Source organism: Camarhynchus parvulus, chromosome 8, assembly GCF_901933205.1.
Source record: "Camarhynchus parvulus chromosome 8, STF_HiC, whole genome shotgun sequence".
Lineage (NCBI taxonomy): Eukaryota > Metazoa > Chordata > Aves > Passeriformes > Thraupidae > Camarhynchus > Camarhynchus parvulus.
In genome coordinates, this window is record NC_044578.1 from 5,664,080 (window position 1) to 5,690,337 (window position 26,258).

Genomic DNA, 26,258 nt, shown 5'->3' on the forward strand with positions numbered 1-26,258 from the left:
GTTTCAACAGGTTAATCATTCCCCATTTTGCAGACACAGGAGAAATGCTCTGGTTTTGTTGCCAGCCTGGCTGGGAGAAAATTCTGCTTTGATTCCAGGTCTGGCAATTTGGTATGAGCCTGGGCTTGTGAATAAGAGGTGCCATCCAGGTTTCTACAAAGATGCCACCTCAGCACTGATTCACTCCACTCCAGTGCTTTGTTTCCAACCAAATTATTTTTTTTAGAGGCACTCCTTTCCCCATTTCCCTCTCTGTCTCTATCACGTAGATGGCCAATATCTGTCAGAGGATGATCTTTTTGTATCTGTCCTGGGTTCAGGAGAGGTCTCTTTCTGTTTCTCATACTGAGTTTTATTAGGTGGTTTATTTTGCAGTTTGTTGTGAGATGGTAATTTGGTTACTATTGAATATGTTGCAGGAGTTAAAATTATTTTTTGTTTGCTAAATTATTTCCATATTAAAGAGCAAAAGGAAAGAAAAAGAAATCCCAAAGTTCAGCAACATTATTATTGCACTTGCATTTTGGATTCTGCATTCATTGTGGAACTCCTGACTTTCATTTCATACAGAGTATTCTTGTCTTATGAAATGTCATGACCTGTCTTTATTCATATTTCTTAGGAATAAAGACTATATATGCTTTTTAACGCTATCTACGTACATTTGATTACATTCTTGATATGCAACACTATCACAGTACTCAAATCATTAGCTCGGTTCTAGTTTTTACTAGCAGTTTCTTTAGTTACTTTTTCCCATTTGATTAAAGATTATATATTCTCTTTGAATATATAATTGTGTATTTAATTGAATGGCTGAGATCAAATAATTTGAATAATTTTTGCAGATTTTTTACAAACCTACTTTCAAAATTTGACTTTTAACAACGTGATACATACAAAACCCAGAATGCAGCCTCACTTCTCCTCCAATGCCGGAGTTTCGTGGTAGCTTTAATCTGGAAGTAGTGCCAACAGGAGTTGTCCCCACCCTACGAGTTGTTTGTTATTGCCCGGCGTGCTGCTCCTCCTCCTGCCTGGTGCCAGCTTTATGTTCGGCTGGATTGGTTTTCCGGTTTGGTGGCCGGCAGAGCTGCCCCGGGGAGGGAAGGAGCAGCCCCAGGGAAGGAGGGAGCTGCCCCGGGGAGGGAAGGAGCAGCGCCAGGGAAGGAGGGAGCTGCCCCGGGGAGGGAAGGAGCAGCCCGGCGGTGGCAGGGAGGGAAGGGCGGAGCGGCTCCGGCTGGAGCCGGGGCTGCCCCGCGCTGCTTCCCCCCAGCCCGAGCTCAACGGGGAATTGCTGTGTCTTTGTTGGTTTAGGGAGTTTTTTTTCCCTCCTCAGGTTGAACAAGTAAAGCATGATTAGTTTAGAATTTGAAAAATCATGTTCCCATTTCTCTTCTGGTTACATGAAATTAAAAACCAAACCCAGCGTTGAGGTTGAGGGCAGTGACGTGTACCGAGCTGTAAGAGCTTCCCAGTCTCTAGAGCAGAGCTTTGTACCGGTGTCAGGGACTGGAGTAACTTGAATTTAGCTAACTTGGGTGAACCCTGGGCTCTCCTTACCACCCTGAGGCTTCAGCAGTGCTGGTACAGCTGGGCAGGAGTTCCTGCTGCTTTTTGGTTAGAATTGCTATGGGAAAGACTGGCTACAATCCAAAGGCAAATATTATTTAATCTTTGTGACTTTTGATCTAGAAGTAAGAACCAGGTGCAATCAGTATTTAGTAGAAAATAGTTGCAATATTAATAGAATGTAAGATGAAGTACTTGGCCATTGGAAAAAATTTAGGAATGGAGATTTTTTTTCTTCTTCAGTTTTTATATTTTACTAAGGAATGTGATGCTAACAGCATCTTCAGGAAAATTTTTGTGGGCTTTGTTTGCTTCTTTGATTTTTCACCTTTGAAAGATATGTATTTTCAATTATATCAATAGAGACTTAAGATAACCCTTTTTAGTACATGCTTTGTGTCCTGAAGTATTTTCTGATTTGTGTCTCATTAAAATGAGATAGTAACTGTATTATATAGCCTGAAAAAAATACTGTACTTCATACTGATAATATTCAGAAAGGTTTTTTTTGGTTGTTTTTTTTTCTTTTTTCATAAGCCGACATTTTAATCTGATCCTTTATTCTGGTTCTTATTTTTGAAGTACAAAAGTATGCTGTGATACTTTTAATAGCTGTAATTCATAGACTTTTCTATTATTTTTTTTCTTCACTAAGTGGTAAGGGTTGGGTTCTTTAAAAACCAGAAATTTCCATGGGTCGTGCATTTACCTAGCAAATATGCAGCTGGACAGGAAAGAGAGAATTTCTGCACTCCGTATTTTGTTATAGTTTTCTTCTTTGTCTGATGCTTCATTCTCAGAGTTTTCAATTGCTGTCTAAATGTTATTATAAGCAAAAAATCCAAGTTCTTGTTGCAGATTCTTGCCTTCATTTTCTATATTAGCAAGACTAATTCCTTACAAACAGACCCACTTGTGCTGAACCTCCTCCCACTGGAAACAAAACCTTTGAGTTGTCTCCAACATAAATCTCAGATGGTCATATACCAATGAGGAAAGTTAATCTGCAGCTAAACAAAGTATTTACTATTTGTGGGTTTTTTTTTTCTAAATCTTACTTAATTGCTGGTAGTTAATTTATATGAGAATAGGAGGTGCAGGTGATTGGTCAGGTTTGTTATTAATACCTTGAGATATATCTCTAAATGCTTTTTTAAATCAGTTAATAAAATGGAGCTTGTTTGCTGGAAACTGAATTAGTTTCCTCTAGTGGCTAATTTGAGCTGTGCGTTTATTGAGTGGTACTTTTTAGATGTATTAATTTTTTTCTTTTTTTTCCCAGTGTAGTTGCAGACATCTTGGGTCTTGTTTTTGTTCAGAAAGCCAGAAATAGGAAGAGAAGAAAAAAGCAAGCTGTTGGCAGGTTTATCATTGAGTGGTTTTTAGCATGTTCTGCCATTTTTTTGTCTCTTCGTGGCCCTCATCTTTTAAATACAAATCAAAATCATCAAAATTTTCATGAGTTTTACTTTAATACTGGAATGTATTTTGAAAATGTACTTATGCCTGTGGGGTGAATATGCTTCCTATAATAATTTGTATTAACACCTTCCTTTAAAGTTTATTTAATGTGCTGTCTGCATATTATCTTTTTCCTTAGTTTTTAAAAATGTCTTATCATTATTTCTTCAGTAGACAATCAGCTACGATCCTTGCCTGCACAGAGGATTTAAAATCAACGGCAAATTGCTGAAGAATTGCACTTCAAGTGGTCTCGAGACAGGAGAAGCAGGTCTTCACTATAATGGAAGAGGCCAAGAGCTCAAAGAATGAAAATCATGACCCAAGGAAGTCTGTCCGTCTTGTCTGTGAGGAAGGCAAAACAGTCAAAGTTACAATTAATCAAAATTATAAATATAATCGAAATGACAAATCTGTGAAGGATGTTGGGAGAAGTTCTCCAAGTGGGAATAGCAGCAGAAAAAGTAAACAAAATGAAGTTTGTTCTGAAAAACAAGGAGAAAATAAATCATGCAAAGTAAATAGTTGTATTCCTGGAACTAAAGATTTGGGATCAAGCGTTCAGGATCGAAGTCATGGAAAAGCAAAAAAATTTTCTAATTTATCATCAGCAATGGAAAACCTGAAACAGACAAAATCCCAACCAATGGGGGAAAATGCTCCAGGCTCCCATGTTTCAGGGAATGGGGTCAGTATAGAAAGCTTAACAGCTACTCAGAAAGGGAAACTGGTGCTGGAAAATCCAGCGGGAGTTCATACTTTGAAGACTAGTGTTGATCAGGCTGGTGATCCTGGTAAGACTGCTGTGGATCAAAGGAAAATGGAGCATAAGTCTGATGACTTCAGTGAGTATTAGTTAACACTGCCTTATTCCATTTTCTTCTGGTGCAATTGCTGACAGTCTGAAATGGGCTTTGAAATGTTTCTGTTGGTGTTATTTTTTCACATGTACGAAGTTGCTGGTTGCATTTAGAAAGAACATGATGTTCATACGAGCATATTGCTTAGAGAACAAGAGATTATGATAATAGCTGTCCTTTTTTCTTATGCCTAAGACCTAAACATCTTTGTAAGCTACTTAGTGTGCGTGGGTTTTAGGCAATGTTGTGAATATTGTGTCTTAGGAAGGGGGAACCCTTCATAATATCATTGCCACTCAGGGAAATGCCAGTTATTACTTCTTTTCAGAAAGATCAGGGGAAAAATGGGCAAGGAAAGTTCCTATTATACGTAGAGGGGAAATATTTACTTATTTTCTGTGACTGTTGGGCTCTTTTTGTTACTAAAAATGTTTTGAGTAGGCTTTGGCAGGTGGCTTTTTGATTTAGGGAGCTCTGGAATACCTATCATCCATCAATGGTTACCCTTATGAGCATGCATTTCTTACACATGTTTTGCAATGTCAAAATTAAATATATTGATCAAGCTTTGTCTCACCAGGCTAATTCCATAGCTCAGAATTTGTCACACTTCTTTAGAATGCTTTTTTTCTTTAATGAAAATGCTGTTTTAAGATGCCAGCCGGTGTAGACCTTCTGTTTGAAGTATTTCCCACAGCTACAACAGTTGCTTGTATGGAAATACAAGGAAAATAACAAAGTGTGTGGTTTTTTAGCTGTCTTAATAGTGTTTAACAGGAAAAACAAGTTCAAGTGGCAGCATCCTGTGATCAGTCAGCTCTTTGTAGACCCCCATTATGTACTGTGGGGACCATCTGTCACTGAGAAACCAGGACTTGAAAACTTACTCAGCTTTGATTCCTTGCTACTCTGGGGGCATCGATCTCATTTGAAAGGGAAGAAAAAGGAGAAGGAAAGACAAAGCACAAATAACCCTCACTCTTGCTTATGTAAAAGCGACTGGAATAGTTTGCTGTGGATGTTTGCAGAGATGAGTGGCCTGTGACCAATGCATAGGCATGTGGAGGAACTGGCCCCGTGGCACGGCTGAGTTTTTGGGAGCAGCAGCGTTGCAGAGCTCAGTGGCTGCTGCCTGTGGGCGAGAGGTGTCACGTGGCGTTCAGGGGTGACTCCAGCAGCTTCCAGGCCGAGGGCTGGCATTGCCTGCTGCCAGCCTCTGTAGGGTCATTTGGGTGAACGTCTTTGAGGCAGTTCTCTGACTTACCTCCTTACAAAATGTGTTGTGTACAATAATTTTATGCCTAATATTTATTGTTTCTTTTACAGTAGGGCATCGGGAGCTTGTTGACTATGTTCTGGATGGCAAAACACTTTCTTGCTTTGAGCAATTGAAGAGACTGTGAATTTGACTGAAACACAGAATTAATCTTCCTTTTTATTTTGTGTTTTTGACAGCACTCTTAGTAGCAGATTAGTCTCTGAAGTCCTTTTAAAATACTGGTTAACTTACTGGAGCAGTTTTAATGTTTAAGGTGATCTTGGACAGTGTTTGGATAAAAAACTGGAATGTAGCTCTGATTTGTGTCTGGTTCTTTGCTGCTCTGTACTCTAATTTTCACTTTTCCTCTCCTTGAATGACTCTGAAGAAAGTAACTGTTTCTTGCTTTAGGTAAAATAAAGAATTCTGAATCAACAAAAGAACATACATTGGAAGCGGATTATTTAGAAAACACTGGTGTTATTGATGAATCTAATCTGACAGTTGAACAGCAACTAGGATTGAAACAAGCTGAAGAACGTCTGGAAAGAGATTATATCTCCCGACTTGAAAAAGTAGGTTGGGTTATTTATCAGATAAAAAAGAAAATGTGTGTCCTCTTTCATTATCATCACCATATTTCTAGTTGGGTGGTGTTTCTACTACAGCCTGCTGCCTCTGTTTCTTTCTTCTTAATAATGAGTCACTTTCTGATCTAAGCTTGTGTCTCCAGTAGTTGACTAGTTGTTTATCCTGGCAGATTATACGGATTAGAAACTTTGTGTTCCTTTTGTGGCACATGTAGCCTTTGCAGAACAGTATTTTTTTAATTTTCTAAATCTGAAGGTTTACAATTCCAGTATGTAAATAAGATTTTATCTTATACGATTTAAGTCTGGTTCTCTGGAAATTCAGAATGCAGGACTAAAAAGAACCTTGAGCTTTCTTTAGTGTCTCTCTCCAGTCCCAGTTGCTATATTGGAGATGACTGCTTAAAAATGTTCACCTAAATTGTTCTTAATATTATCTCTAGTGACACAAATGTTGAAGTCAGTGTAGGTAACCCAGAAGATTTTGTTAATATCTTATGGAAGCATTTTAATCCCTCATCTGTTGTCCTAGGAAAATAACCAAAAGTTTATTACTTCTTTTTCATAACATTCTGCACATAGGAAAATCATTCCCATTCCAGCAATTAAACCTTCTTTAGGCTCTCTTTGTTCATTGGTCTTAGGGGGTTTTTAGTTCCTGGTTCATTCTTGTTGCTTTTCTCTCAACACCCATTGTGTAAGTGGTGTTCAAAATTGGACATGCAATTTCAGCTGAAGTCTTACATATAAAGAGGAAAGCTGACTTCATCTCTCTGAAATATGGCATTTTCATTTAGGATCTCTGCTTTTTCAGCAACAGTAGGATGTTGGCTTAAAGTTGGACCAGCAATGATTCCCATGGCCTTTCCTTAAGAATTGGCCCATCAGGTGTTCCCAACCCTGTATGTTTTGCAGTTGATAATACCTAAGGAATGATACTTTGCTGTGATATTATTTAGTTGGAGGTTATCTATTCAATTTCTTTAACTTTTTGTGATATCTGAATTTTTGTCATTTACATTTTCTGTATCCTCTTCCAAGTCAGTATCTTTTACATTTATAATCAGCACACTTTCTGTTGCATTTCCTACCTCTTCAGCAAAAGTGTGGATATTTCTGCCCCCACAGGGACCCCTGCTGAAGAATACTTGGCACATGCTTCTAGGTAGGAGTGCTCTGAGGACAGTTCTCTCAGCAGTTTTGCTCCCACCTTACTGTTCTTTATTTAGATAGTGTTTATGGTCTCCTTTTGAGACTGATACTATGGCAAGTGACAAAGACTGTAAAATTCAAATACAACGTCTGCTGCTGCTTCTTCAAGAACTATGACTGATCTTTAAAAAAGCAACCCTAAGATTGGGTTAGTGCAATTGTTTGTAGCAGATCAGGTTGTCGCCTCTGACCTGTTTTTTCCCTATGTGCTTATTAAAAATTGATTACAGTATTTTTCTGAATGCTAATTCTGACTGGTGTCTAATTCCTTGGTTCATCTTATTTAGCCCTTTAAAGATATTCTTAAGTTTCTCTTTCCTGATGATCTGGAACCTTCCCATTCTCTGTGAGTTCCTTAAAATACAGCTGTCTCTTTTATAGATTAGCTCCTTGAGCATCCAAGGACAAATTTCCTGAGACCTGGCTTATTAGGGTGCATCTGTCTTACACAAGTAGTAGTCTGTAACTTTTCTGTCTTGTTATTTTGGGTTTTTGCCCTTTTCATTGGAGTTAAGCATGATTAGATGATTTTAAAGGTCTTCACAATGAAGGCAAAATAGAAGTTGTTACATGATTCAGCCTTCCTGGCAACATCTATTAGCATAATACTGCAGACCAATATTGTAAAGAAGCACAAAATTTTTCAAAAATACTTTTACTGCTGATACTCACTTTATAATAAAAGAATGGTAAAATATTTCTTATCTACTTCGGTCATCAGGCATCAAATACTTGAATGTTGCCAGGTGTAACTGTCTGTAGGTTGTTTTCCAAAGGGATGTTTAATTTCATCTTACTAGGTACCTGTCTTAGAGAAAATGGGGTTTAAAAAATCTGTAATTAAAGCAGATTAAATTTAAATTTAAATTAAATTTAAATTAAATTTAAATTTAAATTTACTCTGCAGTTGTAGAGTATCAGACTGTTTTTTTTTTCCAAAAGCAAAAGGTCAAACTCAGTAAGCAGTAAGTGGAAAAACTTGCCCAAATTTAACAATGGTTTAGGTCTCCATATGGTCAGTCAGATTTGTTTAACTGATCTGTGATCCACCTCAGTGTCTTAAAATGGTGTTCATTCATTGTTATGTCACTGTTTAAACATCTGGTATTTTCAGTATACTTTTTGGGTTTAGTAAATATAGATGTATTAGAATTAGGATAAAAATGTTACAGTTTTGTTCTCACCCAGTCATTGGAAAAGTCTAACAGATCTGGAGAAAATCTAAATTGGGTTTTTTTGAACCCTTTTGTCTCTGCAGTGAGCTTTTCAAAAGGTTTCCCATCTCTGTAGCTATGATCTGTTAGAGCAAGAAGATAAAATTACAGAATGAGACAGATAAAGTGAAGTGTTTGGGAACAGGCCCTTCTCTTGCACAGTCCTTTCTGCCTTTGAGTCCAGCAGGTCTTAATGGTTTCCTGGCTGAATAAAAACTCCATGGTATAAACTTCCCTCGTGGACCTTGGGAAAACAGGTTCCCTTCTTCCCTATCATCTCTGGATGTTTGGCTGCTTCTTGCAGCCTTGGGGATCTCCCAGGGGGCCACTCTCCATTTGTGTACTCCATCTCTGCCAGGCTCTGTGTGCAAAAAGGTGCTTCTTCTGCAAGTGTCTCCAGCTCTGAGCATTCCAGAGCATCCATCCCGGCTCTGAGCATTCCAGAGCATCCATCAGAGTGGGATAGCATCAGCCCTAGCTGGAGGATCCCACCTTGGCTGAGCACAGTGATTGGGAAGTGGCTGTGTTCCCCAGGCCGCCTGGCCACACCCTTTCTAACAGGGCAGAGCCAGCACCGTGTGACACAACAGCAGAGCAGGACCTGGCTGAGCTGCTGCCATTTCCTCATCAGGGATAGGCAGGGAGATGCTGAGACTTAGCCAGTAATTAAAAGCTTCACCTGACAGGGGAATGGCTTACTGGTCTTTAGGTCAGCCTTAAGAAGCATAAACTCTTCAGCCTTAATCTTACCTCACTAAATTTACTGAGAAATGTAATATTTACCGAGAAATGTAATATTCAAGTAATCTCACTTTCTTCCCTCACCCTCCCTTCTTGTCATACAGGTAAAAATCCATTTCTGCTTGTTTTTTGAAGATTGCTTAATGTTTGCAAAGCACCTTTACATTAAAAATGTTACATAATAGTTAAATACAATGAATTGAGTTATTAATCAATGAATTGAGTTTTTCAGGCACTAGTGGTAGAAATATTTGTTTTAATCTATGGCAATTCTTCCTCAGCGCTCCCCAGAATACACCAACTGTCAGTATCTATGCAAGCTCTGCTTAGTCCACATCGAAAATATCCAGGGAGCCCACAAACATATTAAGGAAAAACGTCATAAGAAAAATATAATGGTAAGTTAACAAAATTATGGCTACTTTTTTCTTTCTTATATCCTTCTGGTTTTTTATTTTATTTTTGAAATCAAAAGTTTTTTGTTATGTGGTTTGTTTTCTTTGATCATGTTCATTTAGGTGAAAGTTTGTGTGCTGAGCAGAGATCCACAAATTTCGGTTTTCTGTTTAAGAGGAAGGACTTGATGATTTGTCCAGGCAGAGAGGAAAGGACAGTTTTGGTCATTGCTTCTGAATTAGTGTCTCTGAGCAGTGAGCAGTTCATCATACTTGTAGTAAGAGAATGCAAGGTAACTTAGGTGAGAAATATATATTACACAAAAATATATTCAGTTTTTGTGTTCTCTGAAAATAATGCCATTGGTAGCAAGACCTCCGGGGATTGGAGGTAGGGCTGGGGATGTTGTTTTTTTATACTTTGGCACACTTATGAAGTTTAGAAGAGTTACAGAAAGGAAGGATTCAGTTCATTCATCATCACCCTGAGTTTATTTAATGTACTTAATATGAAAAGCAGTTCTAAGGCTTACAAAGAGAAAATGAATTTCCTTATCAGATACCATGGTGTTATGGTTTGCTCTAAAGAACTGTTACATGTAAGAAATCCAATAAAAGATGCACAGATTTTCTTGCCAGCCCATTTTTTAAATGCTGATAAAGAGCTACAGATTACCCAGGATGTTGGATTTTGTGATTTAGATGGTTAAAATTACTCTTTCTATAACCATTTCCCAAAATTCAGTCAAATTACTTTCGCATGTTTCCATGGATTTCTTGCCATACTTCTGTTTTTCATTAATACTGTAGTTCTAAAACGTGTGCAAGTCATCACCTGGAAGACTCCAAATGCCATAAATCCATTAAATCTCAGAAAGTAACATTTTTACATTATGGTCAGTGATTATTTGTTAAGGTTCTCTCACTGTCTCGTAAATTGCATCATGCTTAAAAAAATGGGCCAGCCCTATAATTGTTCTATAAACGCTTCCTTGCCATGCTTTCCATCTGGGCATGAAGATGAGAATTGAGCAATGAGATTTCTTTAGCACTGAATGGAATTCTGGAGGACAGGGAGCAGTTTCACTTTTTAGCACTTAGCCCAGATAGCTTTCTGTGTAGCATCATGGTGATACCTATGTAACTGTCTTAATTGTTACTGCATAAAATGCTCCTGTTTACAGCTCTGTGAGATACATGACAATCAGATAAGCTCAGCAGCAGCTGTGGTTTCCCAACTCAAGAAAAATCCTAAAGTAATGTCAAAACAAAAAATCCCATACTACTTTAAAAATGCTCATATTCTTTCTTACACTTAATTTGTTCAGATAAGAACAGAAGAGTTGAGAGATGCAGCCTAGAACTAAAGAAACATTTTCATACTGTACTGTGTTTTCTTAGTGCATATTTATTTCATAGTTATTATTTATTTCAGTCATATCTTTCATGTAGTTGATGAATTCATGGAACAAGGGGTTGTTGTACTTACTCCCAAATGACTTGATGCATCTGACGTGTTCCTGCTGTTGGATGGGTGCATTAAATCCAGTACTTTCTGGAACCAGCTGTTTAAACAGTAATGGGACTCAACTTACAAAATTTCCTTGGAGCTAGGAATACTTTCTCTGCTTTTGATAACTTTCCTTCAAGTACAATCCACTCAGAAAAAATCCATGTGACTTTTCCAGCTCAGTTACTTTTATGATGTAGGAACAATTAGAGCTTTTTATTTTCTTGGTTGAATTCTGCTTCAGAACTGTCAGAAAATGTGGTTCAGGAATGGAATACAGAAGATTCCCTCTCCAGCTGCCAGCTGTGAAATGACATTTTCTGTTTTAAACACTGAGCATCTGCTCTCATTCCTGGGACCACACTATTGTATTTGCCAGTTAGGCCAGGCAGATTTCCTCCCTTTGGAAGTGTTGGTCAGGACACAAACAGCATGTTCCAATACAGCAGTAAGAGATAGCCTTTCCTCTTAAAATACCAGTTTTTAATGACATCATCCCCCAATTCTTCAGGAAAAGCAAGAAGAGAATGAGCTGCGGGCGCTCCCACCGCCCTCGCCTGCACAGTTGGCTGCTCTGAGTTTCACTCTCATCGAGGCAGCAAACGAACAAGGCATCTCAGATGAGGACTTCAGAATTCGGCAAGAGATTGTAAATGAGATGGAGAAAATTATTCAGCAGCCCTTACCAGGTATTCATAGTATGCTCCATTTGCTTTAGGTGAAAGCTTTTCATTATTTTTATATATATTTTTGATACTTTCATTAATAGTGAATGAGTGCATTTGGGGTTAAATTATCTTGATAGTGTACAATGTTAACATGTACAGACTTTTTAATATAGGCTGGCAGTTGATTTTAAAAGAATTAACAAATGTACAAAAAGAGGAAAATATGATTGTGCTTATTTGTCCTTCTTTCAGATGTGTTTATTGATCCTCTTTAAAGTGGTGGGATAACATAACAAGAAGGATAATATTTGATATATACTTCTTTGCATTGATTTTCCCATCAGCTCCTATAGTTAATGCACTGGGAGTTTGGAATCGAATTTTTGGAGCTGCAGTGATGTTGACTTTGTGCTAATAGTGGTTTGGTGTTCAGTACATTTGAACAGAAGAAAATACTAATCTCATTGCCAAAAAAAGTTGGAAATTTTTAATTTCATCTGTGTTGGAGTCAGGTGTTGCTCTATACAGTCCATTTGTTTTAGAAATACCTTTTTTTTTCCCCCCTTTGCTCTGTAAATATACAGCTGTAAGAAAGATTTTGGTATGTGCAGGATGATCAGCTTTAGTTTTAGATGCTCTGTGCAGTATCTGCTTAAACACGAGGTGCTGAATAGAATAAGGGTTTCTAGGGGGGAGGTTTGTTAATCTGTTTGCTCTCTAGTAAGTGGCTCCTAGTACAGACTTCTGCTCTGGCACTCTTGGGAGTTTTCCACTGATAGTGGGAAGCATAAGACAAAGCTTTTTCACATAACATTTTTTACATAAATGCTCAGGAAAACTATTGTTACTTTGTCTGGCTGACTTGTTTGGACTGATGCGCTTCTGTGGAGGTGTAGGAGTAGTGGAAGGGGAGTCTGTAATAGTAAATGACAGTTTGTTATTCTCCTTTTCAAAGCCAGCTATGTTCTAGTGACTGTGTTTTCCTAAGTTGTAGATTCAGAAAAATTTAATTCATGCACTGTGTAGAAAACATCTGATCTTCTGGCATGATTTTCGCTTGAGCTCACATTAGAACTATGCAAAAATTCTTACTGATAAGACATTGGAAGGAATTGCAAATTATTAGTATTAACCATACAGACTTTCATTCTGAAAGGGCTGCTAAGCAGTGAAAATAGGCTTGAATGTATGTGTAAGATCTATTTTCTCTTTTAAGAATAGTTTTGTTGATATTTCTGATTGAATGAGTTTGGTCAGAACACATATAAAGGAAGATATACAAGAAGAACCCTCTTTGCTGTGAGGGTGGTTGGACACTGGCACAGGTTGCCTGGAGAGGTTGTGGTCTCTCCATCCATGCAGATTTTCAAAGCCCAACTGGACACAGTCTGGGCAGCCTGCTCTAGGTGACCCTGCTTGAGCAGGCTGTTGGATTTGGGAAGCATTGAGAACACTCTCATTTTTCAGCTGATTTAAGTATGGAAGACCCTAATTTCTATAACGAGAAAGTTTTCATCTGCAGAAATTTCATTGTGAATTGGGATATTGTTTATGGAATGGGATGGCATTTCTCATATTATTGCTGAGTAGGTACTTCCTAGTTAGTTTAGTTCTGTTCTGCATTTTTGCAGGTAACTGCATTAGTTAAAACACTGAATGGACGCTGTGCTCTGAGCCTTGGATTATACTGAATTTATGTTTATATACATATTTTGTAAGGAATTGTGTGTTGGAACTTGCTCATGAAATCAACAGATTGGTGCCTCATGCAGAAGTCTGTGAGGCATCAAAGAATTTTATAATTGGCTAAGAGCTGCAGTGAAATCAAGCTGTAGTTAACAAAAGCTGTTATATAAAATCCTGCACTGAGATAGTGACAGTTATTGTTACTTCATATTTAATTTTATATTAAAAACAAACAGAACTATTGCAAAAAATCTTTAAAACAGCTTGGAAAATGTTGGACATTTGGTGATTACAGTATTTGAATTATTTGTTTTCCTGTGATTCTGTGTTATGGAAATGCCTGCCCTTCACAAGAGTATGAAGGGGGTTCAGTGTTCATTAATCTGGGAGTGCCACTTGTGAGGTGCAGTATCTAAAGCAAGGTATGCATCATCCACTAAAGAAGAATTTATTTACTAACTGTTAAATAATTATGTTTCTCTCTCTCCAGACTGTTCCCTGAGGATGTATGGCTCCTGCTTAACTAGATTTGCTTTTAAGACCAGCGATGTTAACATTGATATCAAATTCCCCCCTAAGGTGTGTAGATATTATCTTGTATTAACTAAGACTGGTTTTTAAATCAAGCCCATCCACATTTATTTCTATTCCATTGCCTTCATCTTCTTTTTGGGGCACATGGTATTGGAAGAAGACAAAGCATCTAATCTTTGATTTGATGTCATCTGTGCTGTGTAGGAAGTTTTCATTGCTCTTTAGATAACTTTAATTCTTGGTTGATTTTTTTGTTTTGTTTTGTTTGGACAACCTTATGCTAGGCTTTTTCTACTTTTTTTTTTTGGAGTAAGCACTGAAGCACTATGAAAATAGTTGGCTTGACTAAGTGTGCTTCCATGAACTCAACATTCAGACTGTAAACTCTTGTAGGTTTTGATTCCCCCCACACTTTTAATATTTGAGATAAAAGTAACATTCTTCAGGTAATGAAATTGTTGGTTCATGTTTAGTGATATTAGCAGCACATTCTTGATAGACACTCAGCTGCTGCACTTGTGTTTCAAAATGATAAGGTGTTTCAAAATGATGAGGTGTTTCAAAATGATAACCTTTCAAAACTCTTGGGAAAGTCCTGACGTTAAATTCTCTTGCTGTCCATTTCTAGCAGTATTCATTGATAATGAAATTGCTGAATATATGGCAAGTGCTTCTATTTATCCTGTTCATGCAGAACTAGAAGTGTTCACTAGAGCTGTAGGCTAAAGGAAAACTGGCTGTGAGGTTTACTGGCACCTGTTTTCATGGTGTAGACAGGCATACTTTTTCATTAACACTGACAAATTATTTCACTTTTTTGAGGAAGGCAGAGTTACTAGTTGTGCAACCCAAGTAGTTTGACATAAAATGTAAAATGAAATATTAGTCTCAATAATGCAACCTGCTCTGATTTTGTCATTGTAGATGAGTCAACCAGATGTTCTGATCCAGGTGCTTGAGATCTTGAAGAACAGTGGTGAGTTTTAGTTGCATCTCATTTCTATTTAACATTCCTTCTGCTGCTTAGTTCTTTTTTTGCTTAAATTTTCTGTAAACTTAGAAAAATTGATGGATTTTCAACGGAAGTATCTGGGCTGTTTTTATGAATGTGATTTTTATGAACACCAGTGCTTGTGTGAATGAGAGATGAGAAGCTGCAGCAAGATAATGCTCCAGTTCAGCCTGCCAGAAGTTGGGGCAGTAGTGTCAGAGGCCAAAGCAAAAAGTTTTAACTTTTTGTATGATGAGTTCTAGGCAGTAAACTCAAAAGCTGCTTTCCACTTGCATATGTACATGAGTGAGAGCTGTTCCAAGACTTCCAAAACTTGTAGCCTCATGGTTCTGTCAGGAACACAGCCTGGCTGTCTCATACTGGTGGTGAGCATCAAAAGTAAGCAGAAAATATTGGTATTGCTTAACTATGCAGCACTTAATTTGAGTTGTTACACAAATATAATAAAGACAGAAATGGGAAAACTGTAAGAAACTTGGAAACAAAGTGTGTTTTTTCTCCTTCATTGCTTAGCTGTCTACTCAGATGTGGAGTCGGATTTCCATGCCAAAGTTCCCGTTGTCTTTTGCAAAGATGTTAAAAGGTATTTGTGACTGAAAAACGTTTTTAATGAGCTACTATGCTTGTTCATACTAGGTGCTTGCCTGCACTCCTGACAAGAAGTATTACTGTAACATTCAGCTAACATTTGTATTAAAAGGGAATTGTTCATACACAGAAATGTAACCTAGAAAGAAAGCTACTTTTGTTGTGCTACACAGAACTCACTGGGTGTAGGAATCTGACAATACCTTTTAGTTAACTGGGGGAAAAGTGGAGTGGTTTTCAGTGATGTAAAATTTTTGCCAGCAGTTTTAAGCCAAGGCTTTAAAAACATTTTATAAGATACACATTGCCAGAAAGGACACATCATCTGACCGTTTCAGTAAATTCCTAAGAAGCAGCAACCTCCAAAATGAAACATGATTTCTTGACTGGCCAGAGGTATGGACTGAAACTCTGGGGAAGTAAATGCAACAAGAGTGGGCTTGTCTTTTCCTGTGTTTGTAACAGAATAGAAATAATTGTTCTGAGAAGCTAAAGGAAAGTTTTTGGAGAAGCTGTTTTGTGGGTTTACCTTAATGTAACTCCTAATGTGCAGCAGGTCTGGAGTATTAATTAATTTATTCATTTGTTTAAGTGTTTGGAATGTAGACAGTATATTTGGTAAGTGAATTGTGCAAGATAACCTAGTTAAGTAATGGCAGTAAAGAGCAAATTCTTAATGCTGTTTTGTATTCTTCACTGTAGTGATATTCTGTAAGTTCTAGATGCAGTCAGTAAGCTAATAGTAGAGAAAATGCAATTATATTCTGTAGCTTTTTGTTAAAAAATTCAGGTTCTTACATAGGGAGACCCTGATGGATGTTTTTATTTCAGGGGGTGTGATGCCCCACCTCCCCCTGCCCCAAGCACCATCTGTATCACAAAGTGATAACCCTTTATCTGTTCTGCATTGTGATTGCAGTGGTTTGACATGCAAAGTGAGTGCTAGGAATGACGTGGCTTGCCTTACAACTGACCTGCTGGCTGCACTTGGTAAACTGGAGCCTGTGCTGATTCCCTTGGTTTTGGCTTTCCGCTACTGGGCCAGAGTAAGTTATTGAGTTATCCTCGATACTCCTTTCTAAACACTGTGTACAATGTACTGTGTAATGTACCATGAATGTTTGTAGAAAGGACTTCATGCCACTGCTTCACCCCACCTCCATACATGAGATGCCACTGTACAACAGCACATTTCAGTGTTGACTGAAATTCTAGATGGCAGCATAAATATGGCCCAAAATTACAAAATGTGGTGAAACTGAAAAGAACAATATATGATAAGATAGTATTCCTTAATACACTGTATGAATTGCTAGTTTGTATTCTGTCTGTATGTGACATGGCATGACCACTGCAGTTTCTGAGATACAGCATTTTATATTTCACTCTAGTATGTTTCTCACATTTCTTTAGTGTTTGTCCTTTTGTAATAGATTATAAACTCAAATTCTGGTGTTACATCAGAAAAGTAATTATTTCTTCTCTTACAGCTCTGTCACATTGATTGTCAGGCTGAAGGTGGAATTCCCTCATATTCCTTTGCCTTAATGGTGATATTTTTTCTTCAACAAAGAAAACCACGTATTTTACCGTCCTATTTGGGCAATTGGGTAAGTGATTTGGTACTTCATTATTAAATTGTTGGCATTATTTCTGTGTTCTGCAACCTCATAAAAATGCAGAATTTGATTGCCAAAGAAAGTGATAAATGAAATGCATTGGTAGTTCATGCTCATGCAGATGATGCTTGATGATTCTGAAGACTTTTTTAAAAGGCACTTGTAGCAGGCTGTATAGTTGTGTCATCTGTGTTTTGGAGAAAAGACAATTATTTTCTTCTTTATTTCTCTGAATTTCTGTCTCTGACATCTGTTAATCTTGAGGGTTATGAATATGCCACAGTAGTCAGTGTTATATTTGCTGAAAACTTTTGGTCGTATGTATTATATACAGTCTTGTTTCAGAGCCACTTTCGTTGTTGTTAGATTGAAGGCTTTGATTCAAAGAGGCCAGATGACCACCAGCTGAAAGGGGTGGAAGATGAAGAATTTGTAAGGTGGGAGTACAAACCACCCACAAATGGTGCAGCAAAAAACTCTGTTGGAGCAGAAAGCAAAGCTAAAGTTGAACAACAAAAAGGTGGTGGCAAGAAGGCAACGAGCTCAGAAGTGGACAACCAAAGCAATGTGAAAGAGAAACATGGAATTGTAAGTCCTGACTTTATTTCATTGAAAACCATTTGCTATCTCTTATCCCTATTTTTTTATTTTTAAACATTGATGTTGGATGGAATCAGGACAAAAAAAAAAAAGGGGGAATATTAATTTCGTATTGCAGTTGAGTACTTGTGTCCATGTTTTTCAGTCTCTCTTAGCGTTCAAAACCCCTCACCAAGTGTCACTGGGGCAACTGTGGTTGGAACTTTTGAAGTTTTACACACTGGAGTTTGCTTTGGAGGAATATGTCATCAGTATACGGGTACAAGAGCTCTTAACCAGAGAGAATAAAAACTGGCCTAAGAGGCGAATAGCCATTGAAGGTAGGCTGATCCCTTCCCACTTCTGTAGTCATCCTGCTTTAGCATCTTTATTTGCTTAACTTGCAACTCTGTTACAAGAATATGGACAATAGATCTTTGAAATATATATTTTGTCAGCTATTTAGTCTCTTTAAACACAAGTTTTCTCTGTCTAAAAAGCAGGGAAAGTGACTGAGTTACAGAGCAATGTGTGGCATTCTGAATTGACCTTAAGAATAGAGAAATTGGGTATTTGAGGAAGGCTAAGAAACCGTGTAAGGTGATATTTTTATAAAAACATGAATAATGACTTTTGAACACTTTCTAGAGATGTTGCTGAAGTGGCTTATCTGTAACACTTGAGGCGATGGAGAGGACAAAGAGAATCATACAGACAGAGAATGAGGTACAGAGGTACATTGAAGGATGAGTCAATAAGGTACAAGAAGAGTGAGAAGGAAAGTAGAACAGATAAGCAATGAATTCTCGAGGCACAGGTTGAGTAGTGGATGTTGAGATCACTCCTGTGACTTTTAATTTCCTCTCCCAATTCTTTTCTTCAATCGCTTTTAGCTAGAATGTAGAAAAAGTAAGGAAGTGTTTATTCAACATTTGGGATGTAAAGTGTGAGGACAAATCGTTGAGGAAGAAATGAGAAGTAATTTCAAAAAACCAGATTGTATTCTGGTTCTGACACCTGCTAATTTCTAATTAGCTGATTGGGCTAATTGTGTTGTTTGCTTTCTGTTTTTTTACTTCTCATTTTTGCCTTTTTTCTTTTTTCCAATGTTGAGTTTGTAGCTGATGTTATGAAGTAACAGAATCTCAGTTTGGTACTATCTTCCAGGCAAACTTATAGCGACTATGCAGGAGCTCTTTTGCTTGGAAAATATATTTGATCTAAAAATGGTTAGGAAGGACTAAGAATGGATCCTGGTGAGATTGGTTCATGCAATCCTTACATTCTCAGTGTTACTCTTAGACAAATGAATTCCTTAAGGGAAATGAAAATCCTTCTTCAGTGGAGGAAAAAAGGTTCTGGCTGGCATCTATTTATTTTGCCTTTGTTTATTATAATTTCTAGTCTAGAAATTGGCCATAATATAATGTTGCAATATACCCATGGTTTTCTTTTTGAGTAACACTGCTTAGAATTGTTTATGATAGTCAGCCATTCATGGCTGCACGTGGGTATGTTTTGTATGGAAGAATTCTGAAAAAACTTGTGTGTCTTTCATTCTTTAAGTATATCCACGTACAATTCTGGATTATAGTATAAGAATCTCCTTAACTGCCCTGTAAAAACTTAGAGATTTCAGCTGCTTTGTGAAATGTGGAAGTTAAAGATTACTAATTAAATTGTTCTTTTTCTTCCCAGATCCTTTTGCACTAAAGAGGAATGTTGCACGAAGTCTAAATAGCCAGATGGTATTTGAGTACATCCTGGAGCGATTTAGGACAGCATATAAATATTTTGCATGCCCACAAAGTAAAGATGGGATTAAATCCAAGCCAGATAGCAAGAAAAAAGAGAAAGGGAAAATGAATAATAAGAAATCCACAAGATCTGAAGAGCCTGTAGCAAACTGTTGCCTTCCACAAGGGGAAAATGTTGTAGATAAAGAGGTTACAGGAAGTGGATGTGACATACCAGAGAATGAAGTTGAATGTAATACAGTGGTAGAAGCTGTAGCCAAAAGATGTACTTCCCAGAACATGGACCCTTTGCTACTTTCAACATTGGACTCTAGCTATGATGAAGACAAAGAAGAAGCTTTACCCCTTATTTCCAATGAATGCTGTGAATTAAAGGAAAAATCACCTAAAGAGAGAGATGATTTAGAAATTTCAGTGTGTCTAACTGAGGGTGAGCTCAGCCACCACTGTAACTGCAGTGCACATCAGCCTGATGACACAAATTCCAGTAATGAGTTTTCTGATGCTGAAAGCAGGCAGAGTTTGGTACTGGAGTCGTCTCCACAGACAAAGTGCACTGGCACCCCAGCTACCTCGGCCAGCTGCAAAGCAGTGCTGGAAACCCAGGATCTCAAAGAGGAAGGCAGACTCTCAACAGAAGAAATGCATTATGTGTTTGATAAGTTTATTTTTACTTCAGGAAAGGTAAGCAGTGCTGGTCATGGATCGCTGGGATGTTACTTTGAAGTCATTAAATCTAAGAGTGGAAGGATGGTGGGATTCCCACAGTGATTGTTTCAGACTGGGGTATAGGTGGGAGCTCTGGCCTTTGTAGAGTACCTGTTATTCAGGAAACATCACCCTGTGTGACATTTGAATTAAATTATCTGGTTCCCTCATCTTGAGCTTTTTGATTTCCACACAAAAAATCTGGGTTTCTTTCTGGTTATTTGTGGATTATTTCTGCCTTTCCTCTCCTACTTTCTTGTAGAATTTCCAGGTGCTTCTAGGCACTGTGAGAACTAAATGCAGCTTGTTGAGAGGTGTTCTGCTCTTTGTAGGCTCTTTTATTGTTCATATGTCAAATGTTCTTGGTTGCTTGGAAATGTTAGGTCTGCTGAACCTAAGTGCACAAATAGAATTTTCCTTTTTTTCCCCCAAAAAAAGCCACCAACTATAGTATGCAGCATCTGCAAACGGGATGGACATTCCAAAAATGACTGCCCAGAGGATTTCAAGAAAATTGATCTAAAACCACTACCACCAATGACAGACAGATTTCGGGAAATACTTGATATAGTGTGTAAAAGATGTTTTGGTAAGTTCAAAAAGTGTTTGTGCTCCATTTATACTGTGATCTGTAACCTGGAAGAATTAAAAACTCTAGGGTTAAATTACTTATTTACAATTATTCACAATTCAGTACGAAGAAGCTCTTCCAGGTGCCCTAGGCTCCAAATGGATCAGCACTTTAATTTTCAGATAATCCATGGCTGTGATAATTTATAACAGATTTGAGAAACTGATGTTATATGGGATTTTTCACCAGGTTTGTAAAAAGCTACCGGTGTTCCCAGGAATCAGGCTCTGGGCAAAACTAATTTTTGTGCTTGTTGAATTCTATGGCATCTTTTGAGGGTGCTGTTGTGGGTTAACCTTGGCTGGATGCCAGGTGCCCACCAGGACACTTTGTGGTTGAAAAACAGGATGTTTTGGAATAAAATCTGGAAGACTCTAATGATTTAAAAAGAAAACCACAGATTTAAGCAAAGCAAGCACGACAAAAAATACCCACCTAATCTGTTAATTAGCTGGAAACGATTCTTGAGGTGCTGAATGTCATGTCTGACTTTGTTTTAATTTGTTTTTACTTAGATGAATTATCCCCTCCTTTATCTGAGCAACAAAACAGAGAACAAATACTGGCAAGTTTGGAGAGATTTATTCGGAAAGAGTATAATGGTATGTAACCTTAAGTAGTGATTCTTGAGAATGCTTTCTTCAGTCATGTTGTCCAGAGCATAAAGATGTGGTTTATCTCATTTTTTTTCCTTGCTTGAAGCAGGGGCATCTCTTTTCCTTCTGTTTGTAAAGCTGTCTTGCAGACTTGAACACTGAACATCCCTTCTTGCTATTCCATGGAAACATCCCTAGAGTGGAGGAAGAGCTGCCAGAGCAGTAATGCAAGCACAGGATTGCTCCAGTCAGGCCAAGAAGAAAGTTTGGTTGAGTTTAGTGTTAGCTTTGGTTGTGGGCCAAGGACTTTTGTTGCCTAGTCACCAGTGCTTGAGTATCTTAGAAATCCTACTGAGTTTATCTTCACATCCCTTACATAAAACAAACAAAAATGTCTTACTACAGGGATGGAAGCCAAGGCACAGAGATGCCAAGTGATTTTTTTATAGGAGGTGTAAAACAGTGCTAGAGCCAGGTACCAAACCCAGGTCTCCTGAATTCCAGTCCATGGAAGGCTATTCTGCTGTAGCTGACCTGTGATCAAGGAATTGGGAATTCTATCCACTGGCTGTGTGCCTCCACTTCCTGGCAGCAGCTGAGGATTGAGACCTGTTACAAAGCCTTGAAAGACTTAAGGTTCCCAATTCTATTAAAGTTAAGGAAAAAAAGCTGTGAATAAGTGAATAAGTGTTAGATCTATTTTCTTATCATTAATTTCAGCTGAACAGATCAATGTATTCTTTGCAGTTAGGAAAGAATTTGTTTTAACAACATAATTTTGCCATCCAAGAATGAGAATACCTAGTAATATCATGTTTCAAACAAAAATGTAAACAAAGCAATTGGGAAAGAATGTTCCATAAAGTATTGTAATCTTACTGCTTGTGTCTTTTTGAAGAATATGTTATAATTACAAAAACTCATTGACCAAATTTACCTAGTCATAGAAGAAGTATGCAACCTAGATAAATTCTGAATGGAATTTCAGAAATATTACTTTGGCTACCCTAGGACTAGCTCTGTCTTATCTGTGGGATAAAGCTGTACTGGTGACTGGGTTTGCACATTATTTTGATTTATTAAAAGCAGGAAAATGCATACCACAAAACATTGCACCACGTTTAGAGATTCCATTTAATGATTATAGTAACTGTACTTCAGTCATAAAAAATGTATAAAATAAGCCTTTATCCTGCCTTGCTTTCTGTAAATAACTTCTGAAGTGTTGTGCTTCCTCCTTTATCAAAGCTGAAGTCTTTGAAGTGACAGTGTAAGCTCTCTCTTTGAGCTGATTTTTATGGGCACTTGCACATTGCAGTTAAACAATATTTTATACTAAGCACTTTCCATTCAACTGTAAAAGAATTAACTTTCTCTTGTCTATTCTTTTGATCAGACAAAGCTAGGCTTTGCTTATTTGGCTCCTCAAAGAATGGATTTGGGTTTCGGGACAGTGATCTAGATATCTGCATGACATTGGAAGGTCATGAAAATGCAGAGGTAAGAGTTTTGAAATTGATAAAATCTGCTATTTTACATTCAAAGATTCTTTAGGGTTTTTTAATTCAGTTAAGATTTCTGCACACAGGAAAGGTAGGATTTGCTAGTTGCATGTTGGCTTGTTGCACTCTGCACAAGTGAAGCAAGATCCAGCCTACTTTACTTTTAATGCCTTATAGACACACAGTGTAATATAGATGTCCACAAAGTGCCTATGAGTTTGTGTAAATTCATGTGCTGGCTTAATGCTTGCTCCTTTTTGTACATAGACTTTTCATCTATGAAATATATGTGATAGTAAATGTGCTTGTTGGAATAGCATCCATGTTTTAGCATCTGAAGCTGTGATCTTTGTTTTTCCTAGAAATTAAACTGTAAAGAAATAATAGAAGGTTTGGCAAAAGTTCTTAAGAAGCATCCAGGTAGGTGCTTTAAAGTATTATTTGTTTTGCAGTTAGATTTTCTATAAATGTTGTTAATGGAAATGTTTTATGTACTAAAGTGTTGCTTCCCCAGGTTTGAGGAACATCTTGCCTATAACAACAGCCAAAGTGCCTATAGTAAAGTTTGAGCACAGGCGGAGTGGCTTGGAAGGAGATATCAGTTTGTACAATACACTGGTGAGCATCTGCTTGTGTCCTTTTGTGTTCAAAGAAAGCTTTTCATTCTTTCTATCATACCAAATAACTGTTTGAGGGAATCATTTTGAAACCAGAGTGAAAATGCTTTTGAGTGTTTATGTCTTTCTTCTATGTTATTTAAATTCAGTGGCCCACACCCTCAGCCTGACCTGGGTAGCTGTGTATGACCTGGTGGCAGAGCAGGGTACAGCACAGGAAGTCTTGTTTTGGGGATACTTCTGAAAAGCCACTACATCCACCATGGCCTGTGTGCCAAGTACAGCTCATTCCAGCTTTCACCTGACACTATGAAATTGCACAATTTCTTACATAATTGGCTCACCCTGACACCAGTTTAATTTTTTTCCCTTTTTCCAGGCGCAGCATAACACAAGGATGCTGGCTACCTATGCAGCTATTGATCCTAGGGTGCAATATCTGGGCTACACAATGAAAGTTTTTGCAAAGGTAATATAAAAAGAAGGGATTTATTTGTACAATACAGTGTTTTCTGCTGCAGCCACTGAGTTTGCCTTTTGCCAATACCAGCTGGAATGGAGTAGAATTCTGTTAATATGAAGTGCACTTTCTTAAGCTTACTGTGCTCCATCAGACTGTGTGTGTCAAAATCAAATCCTGGTAACTTCTGCTATCTGTTGGAAGATTTCTGTGTAAGAGAAAGCTGATGAGAGGAAAACTTTCCTTTTTTTCTTCAATTTCAAACCAACTTCAATTATAACAAACAAAAAAACCCACCCAAACCCCAAGCAAAACTGGAAAAATTGGTAACTGTAAGATGTAGGGGTATGTGGATGTGCATGGGCTTCCCAGGTTTTCATATCTGGGGCCAGCCCGGAGATTACTTCTGCTTTCTTCCGGTACATTTGCCTTGTTTGAATTAGTATAAAAGTTAGGAATAGGTAGGTATGGGGTGGTGAGTGAATGCCTGAGTCTCAGTGTGCCTAGGACATATACTTGACTTTTAGAGTTTGGAAATGTCAGATCTCCTGCATCTTTTGTTATGATATTCTATCAAAATTTTATATTATACAGCCTTTGGTAATTGAAACGTGGCATTGCTTTTTGTTCAAGCTGCAGTATTAAATACAGCATATCCAAAGAAAGCTTAGTGGAACTGGGGCAAATAAAAAATGGCTTATAGAGATGGTGAATCATACTACCAGATGTTCATGTAATAAAATACATCAAGATGAATAAAATAACTTTGTGCCAGAATGGAATGGACACGTTCATTATACTGTCACTGAGACTAGCAATGATTTTTTTTCTTGATGTGGTCGCAGTAGTGCACAAAATTGCCATGTCTCTTCTGTGTCCAAATTAAAAATGCCTTGTATTGATAATAATGAATCTTTTTTGGTAGCATTGCATTCTATTGTGCATGTTCTAAACATATTACTGCAATGATGAAATATACAAGTTGTGGGATATACACTCCTGAATGTAAATGTATGGAAGTGACTTTGTAGCTATACAAATACTCTGTTTTTAAGCAAAATGCCTCCTCCTCTGTTTGCATTGGCAGAAAACCCAGGAACAGCTGTCACTGCTGCTGCTAATGTGAAAGTAATTTACGAATCCCTGGTTTTTCCAGCCCTAGGAGGTTAAAAATGCCTTGTTTGATATGACACAGGCTCGAAACACAGGATAGCTTAGAAGCAGGTGCTGTGGAAAGGTTATACTGTAATGAGATACTGAAGCATAGTAAGGTAATTCACTGATCAGAGTCACAGAAAGGCTTGGGTTGGAAGGGACCTTGAGCTCATCTGGCTCCAACTCCCTGACTTGGTCAGGGGTGTTTGTTTTGCACTGTGTTGTGCAGGCTGCACCATGCTTTAATTAGGTATGTGTATGTTTGCTAGCAAAATGCCACATGTGGCCTGCACTGCCAGTGCAGTATGGAAATACTTGCTGTTAATGAATTATTTCTTTAAAAGGGGAGGGGGAACCAAAATAATAAGGAATCGTAACTCATGCTGCAAGAGCTGTTTCTAAGGAAAATTAAATTTTATGATACTGAAACCTGGGATTTATGTTTTGGGAGTTTTGATTTGGGGTGTTTTATTTTAGTTTGGCACATTATAAATTTTTTAAAGTATTTTGGCGATGAAAAGCTTTTGTGTTTTTATGTTAGACAAATTATGCTATGGATTTGCCAGATGGCAGTTGACTCTTGGGTGTATTTATTTTTTAGGCTTCATAAAACAATTTTTAATTATGAGGTGAATGTATTTGCTGTTACTTATGGGGTTTCTGTTTGCTCTCTGACACAGTTGTTAGTCTTGAACAGTGAAATGTATATTCAGCATTTTGTTTAAAATGTATTTTTTCAGCGCTGCGATATTGGTGATGCATCCCGTGGTAGTCTGTCTTCGTATGCCTATATTCTTATGGTTTTGTACTTTCTACAGCAGAGAAATCCACCAGTTATTCCAGTTCTTCAGGAGGTAGGTTCAGAAAATGAGGTTATGAAAATAGATGCACTTTTTTTCTTCAAGCCAAATATGAGAAGTCTGGGATTTTAGGATCAGAGGGGATAAATGAAATATGGGCCCCTTCTAATCAGCAGGTTCTTAACTCCCTCTTGGTTTTAGTAGGTAAAACTGACCAAGAAAATGAGATCAAACCTGGGAGTCTGTTGTGCCTAAGTTCTGCTATTACATTTACTTTGGGATTTTGGTCTTATGGTGATATTTATATGCTGAACAGGATAGAAAAAAATTGGCAGGTGGTATGGAGAGAAGGGAATTGTAATTATGAGACTGCACCAGATGCTCTTGAAATGTGAGTCCAGTTCTTCAACCAGTGTTTGTCAGAAGCATTATTTATTGCTCAACACTTTATCTGTAAGAGAATAAGTTTATTTTATTATTTGATGAGGGGAAAATGAGATAATTGATGCTTTGGTGCAACTTTAAAGAAATAT

The 26,258-nt window shown here is 37.7% G+C and overlaps 1 protein-coding gene across 4 annotated transcripts in view; it reads left to right on the forward strand.

Annotated features, from left to right (window-relative positions):
* The window catches only part of TUT4 (terminal uridylyl transferase 4), a 44,484-nt gene that overhangs the window by 5,053 nt on the left and 13,173 nt on the right, over positions 1 to 26,258 (forward strand). For 3 of the 4 annotated variants that reach the window (XR_004060907.1, XM_030953130.1, XM_030953132.1), the window contains exons 2-20: positions 3,205 to 3,878; positions 5,563 to 5,726; positions 9,190 to 9,306; positions 11,325 to 11,502; positions 13,658 to 13,746; positions 14,626 to 14,677; positions 15,227 to 15,296; positions 16,221 to 16,347; positions 16,792 to 16,911; positions 17,287 to 17,508; positions 17,666 to 17,840; positions 19,198 to 19,940; positions 20,403 to 20,553; positions 21,111 to 21,197; positions 22,588 to 22,691; positions 23,056 to 23,113; positions 23,208 to 23,311; positions 23,690 to 23,779; positions 25,666 to 25,779. Coding sequence is in view for 3 of the 4 variants with exons in the window: in XM_030953130.1 (XP_030808990.1) it covers positions 3,317 to 3,878; positions 5,563 to 5,726; positions 9,190 to 9,306; positions 11,325 to 11,502; positions 13,658 to 13,746; positions 14,626 to 14,677; positions 15,227 to 15,296; positions 16,221 to 16,347; positions 16,792 to 16,911; positions 17,287 to 17,508; positions 17,666 to 17,840; positions 19,198 to 19,940; positions 20,403 to 20,553; positions 21,111 to 21,197; positions 22,588 to 22,691; positions 23,056 to 23,113; positions 23,208 to 23,311; positions 23,690 to 23,779; positions 25,666 to 25,779 (3,327 nt within the window). In the remaining variant the exon portion in view is untranslated. The remainder of the gene's footprint in view (positions 1 to 3,204; positions 3,879 to 5,562; positions 5,727 to 9,189; positions 9,307 to 11,324; positions 11,503 to 13,657; positions 13,747 to 14,625; positions 14,678 to 15,226; positions 15,297 to 16,220; positions 16,348 to 16,791; positions 16,912 to 17,286; positions 17,509 to 17,665; positions 17,841 to 19,197; positions 19,941 to 20,402; positions 20,554 to 21,110; positions 21,198 to 22,587; positions 22,692 to 23,055; positions 23,114 to 23,207; positions 23,312 to 23,689; positions 23,780 to 25,665; positions 25,780 to 26,258) is intronic. The other variant, XM_030953131.1, reaches the window with a different exon arrangement.